The sequence below is a fragment of the Orcinus orca genome, chromosome 19 (assembly GCF_937001465.1).
Source record: "Orcinus orca chromosome 19, mOrcOrc1.1, whole genome shotgun sequence".
Classification (NCBI taxonomy): domain Eukaryota; kingdom Metazoa; phylum Chordata; class Mammalia; order Artiodactyla; family Delphinidae; genus Orcinus; species Orcinus orca.
In genome coordinates, this window is record NC_064577.1 from 31,057,142 (window position 1) to 31,076,655 (window position 19,514).

Genomic DNA, 19,514 nt, shown 5'->3' on the forward strand with positions numbered 1-19,514 from the left:
GAAAATATGGAAATGTCACCAGCCACTTACCCCAAAACATTTGCTCAGATTAATGACTAATTATTCCTTTAGTGGAAGGAACATACTTGAGGCCTGTTATAATGCGTGTGAAATCCCTGAGGCAACTATACCATCATGCCACGCTGTCTACGTGGGATTCCAACATATTTCTATGAATCAGAATCCTGAATGCTTAACAGAAGAGACTTAAGATGCCAGAAAGAGAGGAGACGCAGAAACAGCCACTGACTTAGAAAAGAAATGTATTGCATTTTTCTAGGTCAGAAGTTAAGCTTTCATGATTTCTCCATAGGGTAAGGAAGGAAGAACATACAAAAGTCAAGAAATTATCTTCATAAGAAGGGAAGGAGTGGCGGGGCAAGTCCTGACCATGAGCAGAGCTGAGGGCAGCAGGACTGACTTCTGTCCCCGTTTTCACTGGTATGTCACACCCAGCACGGGCTCAGGAAGAGGACACATGGGTCCCAAGAGCAGCACATCTCAGCAGTGCTGCCCAACGCCAGCCCCGGCGGAGTTCCATGTCCCCCGCCAGGAGCCGCGGACCCACAAGCCTGTGGCCCCTCTGCATCTAGTGACTGTCCCAGCTTCAAAATGAGCCCATCTGAATCCCCATGAGTGGAAGCTCTTCACAAGGTAACAGGAGAAGACAGCAGCAGTTACAAGAGTCTTTTTCTAAAAAGGAAATCTCAGCTGGGCTGCAACAAACAGAAAGAGGAGCAGAGACAAGAACAATGTAAATTCAGTAAAGGTGCCTTTGGAAGGCTGTCAAAATGCAAGGGAAAAGTGAGAAATGGATATTATAAAAAACTTCCAGGACGTCTATCCCTCCATGTTTAACGTAACCAGCAGCAAACTCTATGTAGGTCCTGTGCTGCCAGCCCCCCATCACAAACATATTCAGCGAATCTTCCAGAGCCACAGGAAGGGCTGCACCACAAGGTCCTGACGCCTCCTGTCCAGATCTACCGCACCTGCCTTGTCCTCGTCTCCACTGCCCATTGGCAGGCTGGGGGCCCCTAAGGCCCCAGACCTGTGTCCTGCCAAGACCCACGCTCCCTGCCTCTCCTTTCCACAATGCTGGCTCCTCAGACAACTCCACCTGCTGCCCTCCACACTCCACCCGCCTCCTGGATGCTGGGTCCTGACCACTGGCAGCCAGCCCTATGCATTTATGTTCCGTACCAAAGAGAACTTGGGAAGCTGCAGAAAGCCTCAGACGATGGATAAAGGTCCGCTCTTTTCAGAGCAGGACCCGAGCCCCGTTTCTGTTCATGTCTTTCATCAAGAAAAAAGGGCAGTCCTGACCCTCTGTTCAACGCTGCGGGCACACACGCTGGTGCGGTCCACAGACAGCCTATGAAATCCAGGCTAGAACCTATGAAATCCGGACCAGAGCGAGTCCCCTTCAAAACTGGTCCCAGCAGATGGTGATGCAGGTCTGCTGAGATGTGTGCTTTGTACAGTGCCAAGCGCTCTAGCTTAAAAATAAAGATGTAACCATTTTTGATTTCGCAAAATACAAACTCAACCCCTAAGGAAGGGAGTGAGGAGTATCTACAGATGTTCACTTACAGCACCTCTGCTTTTCTGTTTAATACTCGCCTCGACCTCAGCAACTGCCCAACAGAAGGCTGGCACAATGACAAGGAACACATTTAGAGGACGGGATGAGGGGTAAGTTACCATCAGAGAGAGTATTCTAGACGCAACCTGAAAATCCAACGTCCTAAAGGAGAGGCACTCTATTTAACTCCATTCTATTCAGCATATTTTCCTATAAATAACACTATCCTATACTCACATAGTATCCATGGCTTAAAATCTTTTTTCATTTCTATTTTTATTTGAACTTGACAGCAAAGTCTGACTATGAACTCTGTGCATTTCCTGCCAATGAACTATGCACTATTACCTCCAGTTTAGAGGTAAGACTCAGTGAGTATAAATAATCCACAAACAGCCCAAGCCCAATTCAAACTCACTGGCTGAGCACTCAGCTCTTTATTTTCTCTCACGGGAATAATAAAAGCCACCTCAGCTCAGCGTTTACTGTGCATCTGCATATGCCCAGCCTGTGCTCGGAGCTGGGATCTAAAGAGCTCCAGCCCATGCCCTGCACAGAAGGGAGAGGCCAGAGGGGTAGGTGTGCGAGCCTGTGGTGGTAGCACATGCTGCCACAGTGGCCACGCCTGCCCAGGCCTCAGAGGACAACAGGGACCAAGTGGCTTCAGAGCAGTCAAGCCTCCGAGCCAGGAGTTGAGAACAAATGAATTCCCCAGGGCTTCCCTGGTGGCGCAGTGGTTGAGAGTCCGCCTGCCGATGCAGGGGACACGGGTTCGTGCCCCGGTCTGGGAAGATCCCACATGCCGCAGAGCGGCTGCGCCCGTGAGCCATGGCCGCTGAGCCTGTGCGTCCGGAGCCTGTGTTCCACAACGGGAGAGGCCACAGCAGTGAGAGGCCCGCGTACCGCAAAAAACCAAACAAACATGGCCATCTGATGAAAGCATCACAAGAAAACATACACACATACACACATACAACTTAACCTCAGAACGTTTGAGAGCCCTGACCTAGGGTGCTTTAAGCCAGTTCTTCTGCAAAAGCTTTTGGGATTTATAATCCACAAAATTTGTCACCCCTTTACTCATAGCTTCACTGTTTACAGTGTGGGTGTGGAGAAGATGAAGGAAGTTCCCCAGACCTGACGAGGCTTCAAACAGTCTTTACTTAATACCAAAAGAGGAAGATCAAATAACTATGGATATTCTCTTTGTTACATTTTTATTTAATAAAAATGGTTATTATTCATCTTGTACCTCACCGATACTTTCAACCTGGTCTCTAACATCTTTCCTTTTTAGTGTACACTCACTCTGGGTGTACATGCAACTTGCAGAGCTTCTAAGACTGCTGCTCAGATTCAGGAAATCAGACACCATCACCAAGTAGGAGGGCACATGCTACCAAGACGCTCCCAGGGGGATCTTCAATGAAAAGTAAAGAGTGGGGGTGGGGGCTGGGGGACGTCTTCAGTTTAAAAACACAGAATCTCTCTGGCTTGCGCGCGCGCGCTCTCCCTCTCTCTCTCTCTCTCTCTCTCACACACACACACAGAGGCAAGAGCCTCTCGGTCGGTACTCCTCAAGAGGCAGTAAAACTGTCGTCACAGAATTTCACATGTCAATCAAAAGAGCTACTTAAACCCCACCCCATATACCCAAGCCAGGACTGGGACTCACCATCGTCTTCTTTGGTTTTAAGGACCATCTTTTCTGTCACAGTAGGACCCTGAAGGTTGCTGGGTTTTGTTCTTCAAAGGAGAACTCAGAGCAAAGACTCCCTGGGAGGCAGGGCAGGGTGGGGCAGGAATACCTGTGAGCTGTCCAGCCACCGGGACAGCTCAGAGCTGCTTCCTGGACCGACAGGGAACTCGCTGGCCACACGCCTGGACCAATCAGCCTCCAGCCACAGAAGCGTCACTCCCAGTTCGCGGCCACCACCCAGTTCCTGAAGTCAAGCTCAAGTAGCTTCCTAGAGGTTAACCACCTCCTCCCTGGAAGCAGTCTGAGGCTGGAGTCCAGCGAGCAACAGTGGCACTTCTGGTCTCAGATTCACCCAAAGCAGCAGACAGAGCTGGCGTTTCTCTCTTCACTTCCCAAGTACCTTCTTAGAATGGAATCACTTAAAAACCCCTGGTTGTCTCACAATGTGATAATAGCGCATTTCCCAAGAGCATGACTAAGAGATCGTAATCATTACAGTATGTTGTGAGGTCACAGGATAAAAGTAGAAGGCAGATTTTAGAGGCCAAAAGAAAAAAAGTCTAAGGGAATTATTCCCAATACAAGTTCAATTTCATCCCCATTCTATGTTCTAATATATTGCACCAAACTGTTCTTTTCTCTTACTATACTCATGACACATGTTTATTACTGAAATTAATTATAGTAGTGGCGGGGGGGGCACCCAGGGCTAACCACTGATGACATTTCAGTATATATTCTTTACATTTTTCCAGATTTTTGTTTTATATACTATATTCTCATTCTCTGTCTTTTACATGTAAAATTTAACTATATATACGTATCTCTTTATATCTCTATATCTCTCATATCTGTCATAGTTAACCTGTATAACCACATATATTATACAATATATGAGATATATTTATCCTTGAGATATGCTTACCTCAAGAGATAAGTATACAGACAGTCCCCGACTTACAATGGTTGACTTTTTTTTTTTTTTTTTTTTTGCCGCACCTTGCAGCATGCAGGATCTTAGTTCCCCGACCACGGATCAAATCCATGCCCCCTGCAGTGGAAGCACGAAGCCCTAACCACTGGAAAACCAGGGAAGTCCCACAATGGTTGACTTATGATTTTTCGACTTTATGATGGTGTGAAAGCAACACGCATTCAGTAGAAACCATACTTTGAATGTTGCTCTTTTCCGGGCTAGCGGTATGGGTCCAATCCTCTCCTGTGATGCTGGGCAGCAGCAGCAGTGAGCACAGCCCCCAGTCAGCCCATGATCACAAGGGTGAACAACCAATACACTTACAACCATCCCGGACCCAGACGACTGCTCTGTTTCTCAGTGTCAATACAGTATCCAAGCCATTACATGAGAAAATCAACACTTTATTACAAAATAGCCTCTGTGTTAGATGATTTTGCCCCACTGCAGGGGGCAAAACAAACTGTGTGTGTTCTGAGCACCTTTAAGGTAGGCTGCACTAAGCTATGATGTTCAGTTTAGGTGTATTAAATGCATTTTTGACCTACAACATTTTCAACTTATGATGGGTTTATCAGGATGTAACCTGAAAGAAAGCTTCCATGAATATTCACGTAATGTTCTGGGAAAAATCTTTTTCTCAGCACAATACCCACGTCAGTCACGATCCCAAGGAGACAGAGACGCACTCAGAGTGGGAGTCTGGAGAGAAGAGAGGGACTGTCTATAAAAGTGAGGGTGGAGTGTAGGGAGACCACAGGGAGAGACGCAGCAGCAGGGCCAGTGAGAGGGGGCGGCCCTGACCCAGGCCAGGCCTGCTGGGCAGCGGAGTAGGCCGCTGGCAGGACCGCAGGTAGAGGGTTCAGCCGACCTTAGCTACCTGGTGGGGAGAAGACACCTTGACCTCACTGTCCCCTGGCCCGCCAGTCTCCTACACAATCCAACAGGGCCAGAGGACCAGGGAGAGCACAGAGAGTGGAGCTGTGAGGGCACAACACAAACCAAAGGCCCCAGGAGCCGGCCCTGAAGAATTCAATGGCCTGACATCTGCCTACCAAGTCTCAGCTCCGTAATCACCACAGTTTCAAGACCCTCTTCCTGGGACCCTGTGCCTCTCCAGGCTCGTCTCTCACCACCGTGCCTGGTTTGTTTCTCTAAGCAAAAGATGCACACATCATATAAAAAGCAAATAGTACCTAAGGCTTAAAACAGAAAACCACGGCTTCCTGCCCAACTCCCCACCCCCCCACCCCCGAATCATGCTTCACAGACGTAGGTCTCTCGACTATTTCTTCTGCTCGTCACCTCCCTGTTTTGAAAGAACTAGTTACACTACTTGTTCTCGAGTTTTCACCTCTAGACGTCAACTGCCCGCCATGGAAGATGAAGACTCGCCTTTTACCCCCACCCCCCTCCCACGTGCACACACACATACACACGCCCACTCGGTATAATTACACAAACATTTCTGGTTAAATCAGTATTTAGTATTCCCATAAACACTGCTCACAACTCAGCTATATAATGTACTATGATTAAAATAACCACAGAATGGACTAAGTGTCCTTTGTTTGTTTCTGTTTGCTCGTGCCAGACTCTCTACCAAGCTATGCAACTGTCAAGACTGTCAAACGCGCCGAGCGGTCTGTTTTCTGAGGTGGCCTCCAGAAACCTCCACGCTCCTACTCAGCCTGGTCTTGTGGCTCTTGAGGCCCGCGTTCGGGGCACCACCCTGAGCACTCCCCCGGACATTTCCCACCACTGGACCTGAGCCTCTGATTCCATGGTTTTTTTCTTTCTTGGATTACTTGCTCATTTAGATGGAGCACCTTCTCTAACAACTAACAGAGAGAGGCTGTGGAGGGGTGGGTTTTCATCGTCATTGTTGTGAATTCTGCATGTCTCTTCTCTCACACCTGACAGTCTGGCTGGGTGTGGCATTCTAAGCGAAGTCATGTTTCCTCAGCATAGTGGAGGCAACCACTCACTGTTTCCTCTTCCTGTATTGCTGGTAGTGATGGTACCATTCTGATTCCCAATATTTTGTATGAGACCTTTTTCCCCTCTCGGGAAGCTTTTAGGACCTTATTTCTACACTCAGTATTGTGAAATTTCATACGTTATGTTAGCCACCAGATAGAACCTATGTCTGAAGTCTTATACTCTTTAATAAATTCCTGTCCTTTTTTTTTTCCAGTTCTTGTTTTTTGGAATTTCTATTAGTTAGACACTGGACCTCCATTGTGAATCCTTTAACTATTCTTATCTTTTCACTCCTACTTTTCCTCTCCTTTTTGAGCTGCTTTCTGGGAAATATTGTTGCAATGGCCCGAATGTTTGTGTCCCACCCACCCCAACTCATATGTTGAAACCCTAATGTGATGGTGTTTGGAGGTGGAGCCTCTGGGAGGTGATTAGGTCACGAGGGTGAAGCCACCTTGATGGGATAAGTGACCTTATAAGAAGAGGCCAGAGAGTTAACTAGCTCTCTCTTTCTGCCATGTGAGGACACAGCGAGAAGACAGACCTCTATAAACCAGGAAGAGGGCCCTCACCAAGAACCTAAACAGGCCAGCACTGAGATCTTAGACTTTCAGCCTCCACAACTGTGAGAAATAAACATTTGTTGTTTAAGCCACCCAGCCTGTGGTACTTTGTTACAGCAGCCTGAACTAAGACGATTCTCTGCTTTATCTTCCAACCTTTCTACTGAATGTTCTATTTTTGCTATTTTTAATTTGCAAGAACTCACTCTTAATCTCTGAATATTCCTTTTTGATAGCATCCTGTTCTTGTTTCAGTAATATAATTTCTGAGACTCTTAAGTATATAGTTATTTTTACATATAAATTTATTTATTTTATCTTATTTATTTTTGGCTGCATTGGGTCTTTGCTGCTGCATGTGGGCTTTCTCTAGTTGTGGTGAGCGGGGCTACTCTTCATTGTGGTGAAGAAACCCCCAAAACAGACAAGTAAAACCTGCTGGGATTGTGATTTTCAGTGGCAAATCTACATTGAATCTGTAGGTCCTCTGGGAAAACTGACATCTGAGTGTGCTGGGTCCTGAGTGCACTTTCTCTCTCCATGGATTTAGGTCCTCTTTCAAGTCTTTCAATAAAATTTTAGAATTTTTTTTCCATTAAACTCTTGCACATTGTTGATAGATTTATCACCAGGTATTTAATTACTGTTGGTTGCTAATATATCGGAATGCATTTGTGCTTTATATGTTGACTTCGTAAACAGCAGCCTTGTCAACCTCTGTGAATGATTCTAACAATTTATCTTTAGGTTTTTTTACCTTTTCTATATGGACAGTCAATCCACCTGTGAGATAATCATTTCCTTTTTTTCCTCTTTACAATCCTTGTGCCCTTTTTCTTGCCCCGTTTCCCTGGCTAGAGCGTTCAGGCCCAATTCTCCTGAGGCTCCGTGGCTGAGAAAGATTGGGCTAGAAAACCCTGCAGCACAGCACTAGTGAAGTTGCTGAGCGTGGACACCCTTCATTTCTTCACCATCTTAAAGGAAAAGTTTTCTACATTCTTCCACAGAATATAACATTTACTATAAGTTGTAAATACCTTTTATCATGTTAAAAAAAGATTCCTTCTCTTTCTAGTTTGTCAATAGATTTTTTTCAGTTATGGGTGGCTGTTCAGTTCTTTTAGTAATTTTCTTGCAGGTACACATGTGATATTGTTCCAAGAATATACAACCAAGTCATGAACTAGTCTAGCCCTGCACTGTCACGTGTGGTAACCACTACTGAGTTCTTCAAGTATGTTCTAAGTGTAACACACACCCTGGATTTTGAAACCTTAGCACCAAAAAAATGCAAAGTATCTTAATTATTATATTGATTATATGTTGAAATGATAATGTTTTAGATATATTGGGTTAAATAAAATATATTATTAAGGTTATTTTTACCATTTATCTTTTAGCTGTTTAATGCGGCTACTAGAAAATTTTAAGTTACGTATTTGGCCCACACTATGTTTTTTTGGACAGCATTGGCTAGACACACCAATGTGTGCGTGCAAATTTAGTCTATAATAATAGCTAACATGTATTGTGTCTACTAGGTGTCTGCACTGTTTTAAGCACTTTTACAATAACCCTACTAAGTGGGAAAAATTTCTCCATTTCCTAGATGAAAAAACTAAAAGACATGGAGAGAGTAAGCAAATAGCTAGTGAGCCGTGGAGCCAGACTATAACCCAAGCAGCTGACTCCTGGGCTTGAGCTTTTAGTCACTACCTTGTACTGATCATGTGGTATTTTAGATCAGCAGGGAAAGGATGTGCTCTTCAATAAATGGTGATGACAACTGACTATCTATTCAGAAAAAATTTAGATTCCCTCTGCCACTCTATACTTAAAAAAGCAAACAAAAAACCTCCAGATGGATTATAGGTAAAAGTGTGTCTTATATATGTATATGCACTTTGACCTATAATCCACCTGGAGGTTTTTGTTTTCCTTAAGTATAGAATGACAAATATAAGTATGTAAATATAAAAAGTATATATTATATATACCTATATATGTACACATATGTACATATGTACACTTTTAAGTGAATTTTTTCTCATTTTATTGCAAAGGAACATTACTTCCTAAGCAAGTCACAAAAACCTAGAAGTCATAAAAGAAAAAACAATTGACCAACTTGACTTCATATGAATGAACTTAATATATAAATATATTATTTATATTCTATTTTGTATGACAAAAGCTCTCATAAAAAAGGTAAGACTGGCAGTATAGTTGGAGAAAATATTTGCAACACTTACAAGCAAAGGATTACTATCCAAAATATATGAAGAGTACCTACAAACCAATAAAAAGACAAACAACAGTAGCAAAATAGGACAAAGGATATGAACAATTCAGAGAAGAAAGACAGACAGCCAATAACCCTAATAAACAGGGCAGAATAAATTACAATAGCCAGTAGACTACCAGAGTGTTGAAGAGCATCGGTGAGGTTGTGGGGAAGGGGACATTCTCATAGTGTGTGGTGGGGAGCAGTTGGTGCCAAGTTTCAGAAGGCAGTTTGGTAATGTCTGTCCCAGTTAAAAATGTTTATACAGTACACCCCTATGCCCAGATCTTGGTTTCTAAATACCATTCCCCATTAAAAGGAACCTGTGATCCTTGGAGAAATGGTTGATTCCAGGGCTGGGTAGGGAAAAATACAAAATGAGCCTGGAAAATCTTGTGATGGCAGGAAGTGAGGAAGTGCTCAGAGAATGAGGGGGACAGGTTGAAAGACATAGGAGCCAACTTGAGGAAGCACCCAGCCATTGACACGAAAATTGGGGGGTGAGAAAGGATGACGAGGAACAGATATCCACATCACCCCAGAGCATCTCTCAACAAGATTCTTAGGAATCACAAAAGGACAGACAGCCACAGAAACTTACAGAGACCTGGTGGACTCATCTTTACTAGATGTTCAAGGTTAACATCACTAAGGGCTTCCCTGGTGGCGCAGTGGTTGAGAGTCCGCCTGCCAATGCAGCGGACACGGGTTCGTGCCCCGGTCTGGGAGGATCCCACATGCCGCGGAGCGGCTGGGCCCGTGAGCCATGGCCGCTGAGCCTGCGCATCCGGAGCCTGTGCTCCGCAACGGGAGAGGCCACAACAGTGAGAGGCCCGCGTACCGCAAAAAAAAAAAAAAAACATCACTAGTAAAAGGATTCATCACCATCATGGACCCTGACACAATGCACTAAGAACACAACCTCATTCTTGCCAAAAATGCACAACCTCAATTGAATCAGGAGAAAACTGCAGGCAAATCCAAATTGGGGAACATTCTACAAAATAATCGAGAAGTCCTCTGTGAAGTGTCAAGGTCATGACACACAGGACTGGGAACTGTCGTGGTCAGAACTAATTGCAGTGGGGTCTTCTGAATTAGATCCTGGACCAGAAGAAAAGGACCTTAGTGAGAAAACTGGTGAGGTTCCAGTAGGATTGCCAGATTGCTTATTAGTATTGTACTGGTGTTAATTCGCTGGTTTTAATAACTGTACTGTGGTATGTAAGATAGTAACCTTAGGGCAAGTTGGGTAGAGGGCATATGGCAACTCCATGTTTTTGCAATTTTTCTGCAGGTCTTAAAATTTTCAAAATAAAAAGTTAGCTGCCCAGACCTGTTGACTCTGTATTGCAGCGTTTCTGAATCTCTTCTGCAGGTACAGAAAGACAGAAGTAGAAGAATGGTGATTGCACACAGCCTGTGACAGCGAAGTACTGGAAACAAAGTTTCATCAGTACAAAATGAAAGTATAGTACAGATTTTGCTGTGGAATGTACCAGTTTAAAAAAATTGAGGTAGATCTATGTGCTCTGACATAGGAAAATCTCTAAGACATATTAATTGGAAAAAAAAAAACTTGTAGAAAAACACACACTGTTTAACCTTGTGATGTAGGCAGTAAAAAAAAAAAAGACTTTTATTTTTGTATTTTATATGTTCTGCACTTCCCCCACCCCAGAACATAGTAATAATGTATTCCTTCTGTAATTTAAACAGAAGAAAGTAAGTATGATATATTCTGCCTTTAGTGAGATAATCCTTTTTTTGTGTTAAAAAAAACTCAGAATTATCATTTAATATTTATGCTTTCTTTTTTTCTAAACACGATTCTTTTTTTTTAAATTAATTAATTAATTTATTTATTTTTGGCTGTGTTGGGTCTTCGTTGCTGCACACGGGCTTTCTCTAGTTGCGGCGAGCAGGGGCTACTCTTCGTTGCAGTGCGCGGGCTTCTCGTTGCGGTGGCTTCTCTTGTTGTGGAGCACGGGCACTAGGTGCGCGGGCTTCAGCATTTGCGGCATGTGGGCTCAGCAGTTGTGGCTCTCAGGCTGTAGAGCGCAGGCTCAGTAGTTGCGGCGCACGGGCTTAGTTGCTCTGCAGCATGTGGGATCTTCCCGGACAGGGCTCGAAACCGTGTCCCCTGCACTGGTAGGTGGTTTCTTAACCACTGCGCCACCAGGGAAGTCCCAAGTATATAGTTTATAAGGTTTTCTTCCATATCTTCCATGACCTGTTTCTTCTGTTTGCTTTGTTCTGTTCTGTTGTTAATGTTCGGGGATTTTCCTCAAATGTCTAATAAACAGAGGCTGTTTCTTTACATTTAAGAGAGACGCACTGACAACCCGATTAAAAGCTCTGTGTAGTAGCTGTGACCTATTGAGTGGTGGGTGTCTTTGTAAAATAATAAAGCAATAACATGTGGATACCCCACATGGAGGACTCTGTAGGTTCTTTTTTCTTGGGCAATGACCTAAAGAAGTGATCTCCAACCTCCTACCTGAGCTATGTGGGCTATAAACCTGGCCAGCAGCATCTGGGAAGCTAGGTAGAGGAGAAAGGGTAAGGAGCTCATAAGTAAGTACACAGACTTTCACTCGGTTTCCTTACAGGCTCATCTTCATGTTTTACCAAAGGGGAAGAGAAATCGCCTTGCTACAGGAGATGGAAGAGAACTGGAAGTCTTAACTGCCTGCCATGACTTCCAACCCACCCTCCAGTTTCTAGCCTCACTCCGTATCTCTATTCTCAGAGGCCCATGGTGCCTTGAAGTCTTTCTGAGATATGGAGATAAATTGTTTTGCTTCCTGATGGCCTCCTTCTCTGCAGCTTAGATCTTTCCTGATAAGCTGCCAATAGGAGAGGGGCTTAGAGCATGCAACCACGGGAGTGTCCTCAAACCCCCAGAACTGCATCTGTAAGCTGGGGTGGAAAGTGACAAAGACCTCAACCTTCTACAGACAGAAATCCAGTCGCCTGGAAATACTGCAAAACTCTTTTAAAGGTTACTTCTACTTCCTGAATTAGCTGAAAAACATGGATTTGTACTGTTTTTCCTCACAGACACAAACAGCATCAAATCAGTATTGCACAAAAAAGACTTGAGAACAAAAGAAATACCGTGTGTGTCGCAGAGAATTCAAATGAAAAATTCCTGGACATGCACTTACCTTGCACCTGATCACATCTGCCAGTACGTACTTCGTGAGGCAGAATTTTTGGCAGTTTTATCATCAAAAGTAAAACTCAATTAGGTACTTTTTTAAAAAAAGCCCAAACCATGCCCTTTTAGCCTTTATTTTATGTATACAATCTGAATTTCAATTTTTTCCAAAAAGAGTCATTACCTTTTGCAAGAAAAAAATGAGAAAGGTGCAATTCTTCACAAAATCTGGTCTTATTTTCTGTGTGAAGAAAATCCATTATCAATGCCATGAAAGTGAAAAAACATGTGGTTTTGAGTTTCTGTGCATTTTTTTTCCTTGAGAAGGGGGTCGACACATCACCAGATGCTCAGAGAGGACCCTCAAGTGGAGGAATCTGCACCTGGACCCAGCCCTCCAAGAGTGGGTAAGGGCAGCACCATCCCTAGAAGAAGCCCAGGGAAACAAATGATTACCCACTTCCTGGTGACAATGGAACGATGCCCCAAAGGACTCACACCTGCCGTCATGATCACACTTGGAAACGTGTACGCTTTAGAAAACATGGACTTGTCATATTTGCAATAAACAGAAACATCTTCCTCCACAAGGACAGAGGAGCAACAGTACGACTCACAAATGAGCAAGAAGTATACTAAACTTGATGTTGATAACTATCGAACTACACCTGTAAGCAGCTGCTGCAATTTTAAATGTCGTTTAAAATAAAGTCAAAATTCCTGGATGTGGTCAATTCAATCTGTGCTGCCCTCTGCTGGCTACATGAGAAGATTGTTAAAAGGTTTACAATTAGCCATTTTTGCAAATAAATTACCTTTTGAATGTATACAGAAGAAGAAAGTCATGTTCTACCTAGTATACAAGCCATGCTCTGGTGATATTCAGCAGTTCTCATTCTCTGAAGGGTTTTTTGTTTTAAGAAAATTGGTTTGCCCTTTGTCTATACACTGTGACTAATTTATGGGAATGGGTGATAGCCAATGGGAATTTATGTTATATGGGCAGACACAGACAACAAAGAATATACACAATAAATAATAAATTAACTAGCATGCTAGAAAGTGGTAAGTGCTATGTGGAAAAGAAGGAATCAGGAGTGCGTGCGTGGGAGCAGTTATTAAAGTATTAAATGTGGTGGTCAGAACAGGCATCACAGAGGTGAAAGCTGAACCTCAGTGACTCCCCCCAACCCAAAACAAAAACACCATACACAGGCTTCTCTTGTCCAAAATCCTGTGGTGTGTGAAATGCATTTATATTCTCCTCTGAACCTCCTACTTCCTGTTCCACACCACGTGGACTAAAGAAATTAAACAGGCACCCTCTACAAGATTGGATTCCCAAGGCCATTTCCCTATGAACAGACCTGAGCTCCGGGACTCAGAGCGACTGTGGCGGCTGAACCTCCCACTTCCTGTGTCCATTTAGGAGAAAGTCTCATCACCTGGTAACCTGAGGGTCTCTTACTTTCAACCTGAAAGAGCCTAATACCCTTAGGATACCTGCCCCCCATGTTCTAGCTGCTGCTCACACACACAGTATTCATTATTTGAAAACTCTAAGTGCTTAGTACTCTGCATTCACTCAAAAAGGACTTGGGTCTCTACTGTGTGTTCAGTTTGAGCACCACACTAGCTGGGTGCTGGGGGTCCGGAGGTGAAGAGAGCACAGGCCTCTGGAGCCCCGTGTGGTGGCAGCAGTAGCGGTCACCTAAACCACCACTCACGCTGCTCAGCACTAGGATGCCAGGGCAGGGTGCTCCAAGTTCTTGGAGGAAGAACACCAAAAATCAGTCCCTGGGAGAGGCGGGGACAAGGGGGATGTGAGCAGTCCAATAACGGAGAGAGACTTGGGAAAACCCACAATCTCAGTGGCATTATCTGGTATTTAGGAGGAGATCCGGGGAGATTCAAGTACCGCTTTGTGGCCACAATCTTAAAGGAAGAAGTAGAGATGACCTTTGGGGTGAGCAGGCACTGCGTGGGAGAGGAAGGGCATTATACCCAAAGTCACAGAATGACATTTGTGTTGGCCGGGCTGCACATTATCTTCGCAGCCAGGAAACCTACCTGGAGAGAAGTTTGCAAGAAAAAGAGACCTAGGAAATGCAGATTCAAAGACAAAAAGATGTGGAATTCCAAACAAGAACCAGGCTCACGGAGCTGCTAGACAGCCTGAGGTCTTGTCACCCCAACTGAAGGGACACGTGCTACTGCACCATAATCAGTCAGGTAACTGTGAAAAGCTGTATCAGTTTCCAAAGAGACACAGAGGTATTTTCACAGAAATACAGGATTTCTTGAGCATCAAAACAACCCTGGAGGAGATCAGGAGGCACCCCTACCACCACCATCACCATCCCCTTCCACGATGAAGGAAGCTGAGGACACGGGAGAGTGGAGGAGCCATGCCAACCACGGCTGCCAACACCAAGCCCAGTGGGGCCCTCCCGGGGCGGTGCCCTCGCCCCCATCTACTCTCCATGTGCTCCCCCAGCCTGACAGGATGCACACTCCGGGCACAGGGACCAGATACCCCTAGTGAGGAAGTCATCAAGAGTGAGTTCCCTTAACTCTGAAACTGCCTAGGAGACAGCCCCTCTCCACTTTATACAGATATAAAAGATCTGTATTTTACAGATAAGTTTATAAAATACAAATACGAACCAGTAAGAAACTTTTCGTAAAGGCTGAATTCTGGTCTTTTTATCAAACTGCTTATGAAATAAAGCATAAATAGGGACTAATAGCTAACAGCATCTGTTAGCTATTAACAGACTTGAGTTTCCTATAACTGCTGCTAGGGATACAACCTTCACATGAATACCAGGAAATATGAATGTGAATGGTCACAGCAGCATTTGTAGCAATAACCCCAAAGTAGAAAACACCTAAATGTCCATTAAAAGTGGAACAGATTTGTTTTTAAATTGTGGCATACTCAAAAGATAAAATATCGGGCTTCCCTGGTGGCGCAGTGGTTGAGAGTCCGCCTGTTGATGCAGGGGACACGGGTTCGTGCCCCAGTTCGGGAAGATCCCACATGCCGTGGAGTGGCTGGGCCCGTGAGCCATGGCCTCTAAGCCTGCGCGTCTGGAGCCTGTGCTCCGCAACAGGAGAGGCCACAACAGTGAGAGGCCCGCATACCACAAAAAAAAAAAAAAAAAGATAAAATATCATACATTTGTAAAAGTGAACAAACTATAACTACATGAAACAACATGGATAAATCACATGGACAAGCAAAAACAAAAAAACAAAAAAAACCAAAGCCTTTAAAATCAGAAGAAAACTTTACTGGAAGAATTTTATACCAAATCCAAAAAGTGTTAAGTACAGACCAAAATATTTTCTAACATGCAAACTCAGAACACTGACCTCCCACATACTCTTTCCTAGGAAACGTCTAGAGAATATGCTTCTGTAAACTTAAGGTAAACTGAAAACAGGAAAGACACAGACCAAGGAAAAGGTGATCCAACAGAGAGGTAATCCCCAATGACTCTGGGGGGCGGGGGGGGAATGGAAACAAAGGCCGCACAGCAGACTTATGAGCAACTGATCTAGACTTGAGCGGAAAAATGATGTGCACTGTCCAGGGGGACACAACTGACTGATGTGCTTAAGCAGATAGAAAGCATCATAGATAAGCTTGGGACAAAGCTGCAGTATTTTAGAAAACAATTGATAATTTCAAAGAAAACCAGGCAAAGGGAAAGTTGAGGCAATTAATAGCTCCAGGGAAAACAAAGAGTTGTACCAGGAAGACAGAATGACTACAGAACACCATGTGGCTCAGTAGCGTCATGGTCAACAGAAGTCTGCAGAGGGACTTCCCTGGTGGTGCAGTGGTTAAGAGTCCATCTGCCAATGCAGGCGACACGGGTTCAAGCCCTAGTCCGGGAAGATCCCACATGCCACAGAGCTGTGGCACATGCGCCACAACTACTGAGACCGCGCACCACAACTACTGAAGCCCGCGCGCCTAGAGCCCGTGCTCCGCAACCAGAGAAGCCACCACAATGAGAAGCCCGCACACGGCAACAAAGAGTAGCCCCGGCTCGCCGCAACTAGAGAAAGCCCGTGTGCAGCAACGAAGACCCAACACAGCCAAGAATTAATTAATTAATTTTTTAAAAGCATGCGTGTAAATTTTTATGTGGTGTACGATCTTTTAAACTATGTGTATATATTGTATCACTGAGATAAAATAAACTTTAAAATATTTTCTATTTTTCTACCTGAATTCTACCTATTCAAATTCCAGTTCCAGAACCTCCTCCCACAACCCTCTCACTGTCACGCCATATACAGAAAACAAACTAAAGATGCTGACTCAGATTCATGGTAAGTTTCCCCTCTAAACATTTTATGATTCTGTGAACTAAGACTCCCCTTCTCAAAGATGAAAAGTGCCTGCTGAAACAGCGTTCTATCCTCTCAGGTAATCACGGAGCAATCACGTTAGGTATTCCATCAGCTCAGTGTAATACTCATCACCCACCGCATGATGAATGGATGGTTTTAACGCTGTCCTGGGTTGAAAGGAAAATGTTCACGGATCAAACAAGCCTAATGGTTTTGTAGGGGACAATGGTGACTAAGCTATCAGGCAAGTTCATTCTTTAACTGGAGTAAAGTAATACATGACAAGTACCAGCTATTTAAGATAAATTCAATTGATATTTCCAGAAATGATCTTTCTGGGGACTTCCCTGGTCGTCCAGTGGGTAAGACTCTGCGCTCCCAATGCAGGGGGCCCAGCTTCGATCCCTGATCAGGGAACTAGATCCCGCATGCATGCCTCAACTAAGAGTCCGAAAGCTACAACGAAAGATCCCGCATGCCAAAATAAATAAATAAATAAATAAGATAAATTTTTTAAAAAAAGAAAGAAAGAAATGATCTTTCTGGTACTTTTACTACTTAGGGGAATGGTGTTCTGTGTACTTCTAAACCAAATTCAATTAATAACTTTTGGGAAAAAAATGGCCAGCCTTCAATAACTATGGAAACAACTGCTATCATGGTGTGAAATTTAAGCGTGTATGAAAGCAAAGCTCTCTGACAGCTCAAACAGTAAGGACAGATAAGGCTGGGGAACACAGGAGCCTGCCTGCCCACTCTTCGTTGCTTTGGACATCTACTCTGATGCACAAGCACTGTATATCCTCTTCCTGTTTCCTTCGCTCCCTTTCTGCCTTACTAATTATACATCACCCCCTTTCTTTGTAAAACCACAAGACCAAGTTACAAAATCGGTGCACTCCACCCATCCTTTTACTCAGCTGACAGAGAGCAAAGCGAACCAGTGAAAAGAAAGAAGCCAGGGCCCTGCAGATGGAGCCATCACATGACAGAGGAGCAGGAGACAGACCACGCCCACCCTGTGTCACCGGGCAGAGCAGAGGAGGCGGAAGGCAGTACCACACGAGCAGCCAGTCCAAACAACTTCTTGGTACCTGTCACTGATTTTAAAAACAAACTAATCGGAAACCATGGTTGTATCTAAAATCTAATCTCCTTGTTTTACAAGGCAGGTGGTTTCAGTAAAATACAAAACAAACAAGGAAACTCTAATAATCTATTATTGAAGGGGCGTTTCTTCAAGATCTTCAAGCTCTTAAACCACTGTTCAGACGTTTACTTTCCCTAAAAAAACCCCTCCCTTCCAGTCTCAAAAATATTCCTACCAGGTTTGGAGGCAGGTCTCTGTTTGCAGAATCTACCATCACCCAGAGTAACACCAAGTGCTCCCACCCAAAGCCTCTGGGTCCACCTGAAAAGGGACAGCTAATCAGGTCCCAGAAGGGGGAGAGCATGGGATGTGGGGGCACAGTGAGGTCCACACAGGGAGCTGGAGTCGCATCCGGGGAGCAATGCCAGTGACCCCCACTCACGTGGCAGCAGGAGAGACAGAAAAACAGAGGACTTTAGAACGTGTTTGGAAGTAGAATCGACAGCACTACTAAGGAACTGGATGTGGAAAACGAGAGAAATGGAGGAATCAGGGTTGATTTCTCAACACGTAATGTGCACACCACACGGGCAGACATGCTGTTTCCTAGGATGGGGACAGCTGGGGGCTCTGCAGTGCCACACTGAGCATGAGGCCCCGGTCAGACATCTCGGGGGGATGACAAATGAGGCAGTGAGCCACCCGAGCCTGCAGCTTAGGGGGAGGAAGAAGGCTAGAGGTACAGTCGGTCCTCATAATTCAAGCAGTTACGTCCTAGAAAGTCGCTGCTAACCCTGAATTGCCGAACACTGACCCAAGGTCCCCAGGGATAATACAGGGCTAGGTTCCTGCGAGTCCCTGACCCCACTTCCTCAAAGGATCAACACGTAAGCTTGTTTCAGGACACCTCACTGACACTGAACTCATGCCTGAAGGAGGCTCATCAAACACACGTGTGTTCTCAGTGGGGCACACCATGGCCTTCTTGCCCTGGGGAACACACCAGACAGCACATCCGCACTATGCGTGGGGCCATTTTAAACAGAGGAATCACCAGCAGAAAGGGCAAAAACGTGGCACTAAGCAGAGTGCATCCAGGGCCCTTGCTTAAGGCGTGAGCACTGAAAGGGGAGGTAGAGGGCCCTGGGAGCCGTGGTGGACCACCCGCATCTTCCACTGCCCTGCGCACATCCACACACAACTGAGAGAGCACCACCCTCGTGCTGATCTGGGGTTACAAACGGATTCTAGTGAGGAGGCGAACTCACAAATGACGAGGACTGGCTGTATAAACTCGGGAGACATCACAGGATAGGCAGTACTTAATTAAAGCTATTGGTTATACCGAATGGTGATTCCAAATGTTCAGAAGGTCCCATTAGGGAAGAAAGAGGGAGAAATGTGACCTACTTTACAACTTGCAGTCTATTCCCAGATGCCTGGAGTTAGGGGGACGCCCTCTCTTCACCAGTTATAAAGCTGGTGATTTGATCTCCACTTTCTGACTGCTTTCTCTATTTCCAGCAGTTCAGAACTTGAAAGGGAAAGAAAGGACTGTTATTCATTGCTCTCTCCCACTGGAAAGGAAAGAGCTTTATCATATGCATTTCATATCAATTTCCATAGAAATTACCTTTAAAATGTATCTAACTGGAGGAAAACCTCTATCATCAATTAACTGGTTTGGGATGATCAGGACAAATAATGCTGTCAAATAAGATGACAACTGAGAACTTTGCAAAAGCACATCAATGAGTTTGTAACTGTGACCTAGTAAATGGAGGTAATGTCACAAAGCTCTTA

At 44.6% G+C, this 19,514-nt stretch overlaps 2 protein-coding genes across 7 annotated transcripts in view; one reads left to right on the forward strand and one right to left on the reverse strand.

Moving 5' to 3' along the window:
* Positions 1-19,514, forward strand: part of PGS1 (phosphatidylglycerophosphate synthase 1) — a 584,793-nt gene that overhangs the window by 251,612 nt on the left and 313,667 nt on the right. The gene's annotated exons all lie outside the window — the stretch shown is intronic.
* CYTH1 (cytohesin 1) overlaps positions 1-19,514 on the reverse strand; it is a 91,025-nt gene that overhangs the window by 51,913 nt on the left and 19,598 nt on the right. Inside the window, exon 1 of one of the 6 annotated variants that reach the window (XM_049701575.1) lies at positions 3,261-3,900. The exons of 1 other annotated variant lie outside the window; for it this stretch is intronic. In XM_049701575.1, coding sequence (XP_049557532.1) covers positions 3,261-3,288 — 28 coding nt within the window. In that variant the 5' untranslated portion in view covers positions 3,289-3,900. Of the gene's footprint in view, positions 1-3,260; positions 3,906-19,514 lie in introns of those variants that run through there. 4 more of the 6 variants (XM_033438643.2, XM_033438641.2, XM_049701577.1 and 1 more) reach the window with 4 other exon arrangements.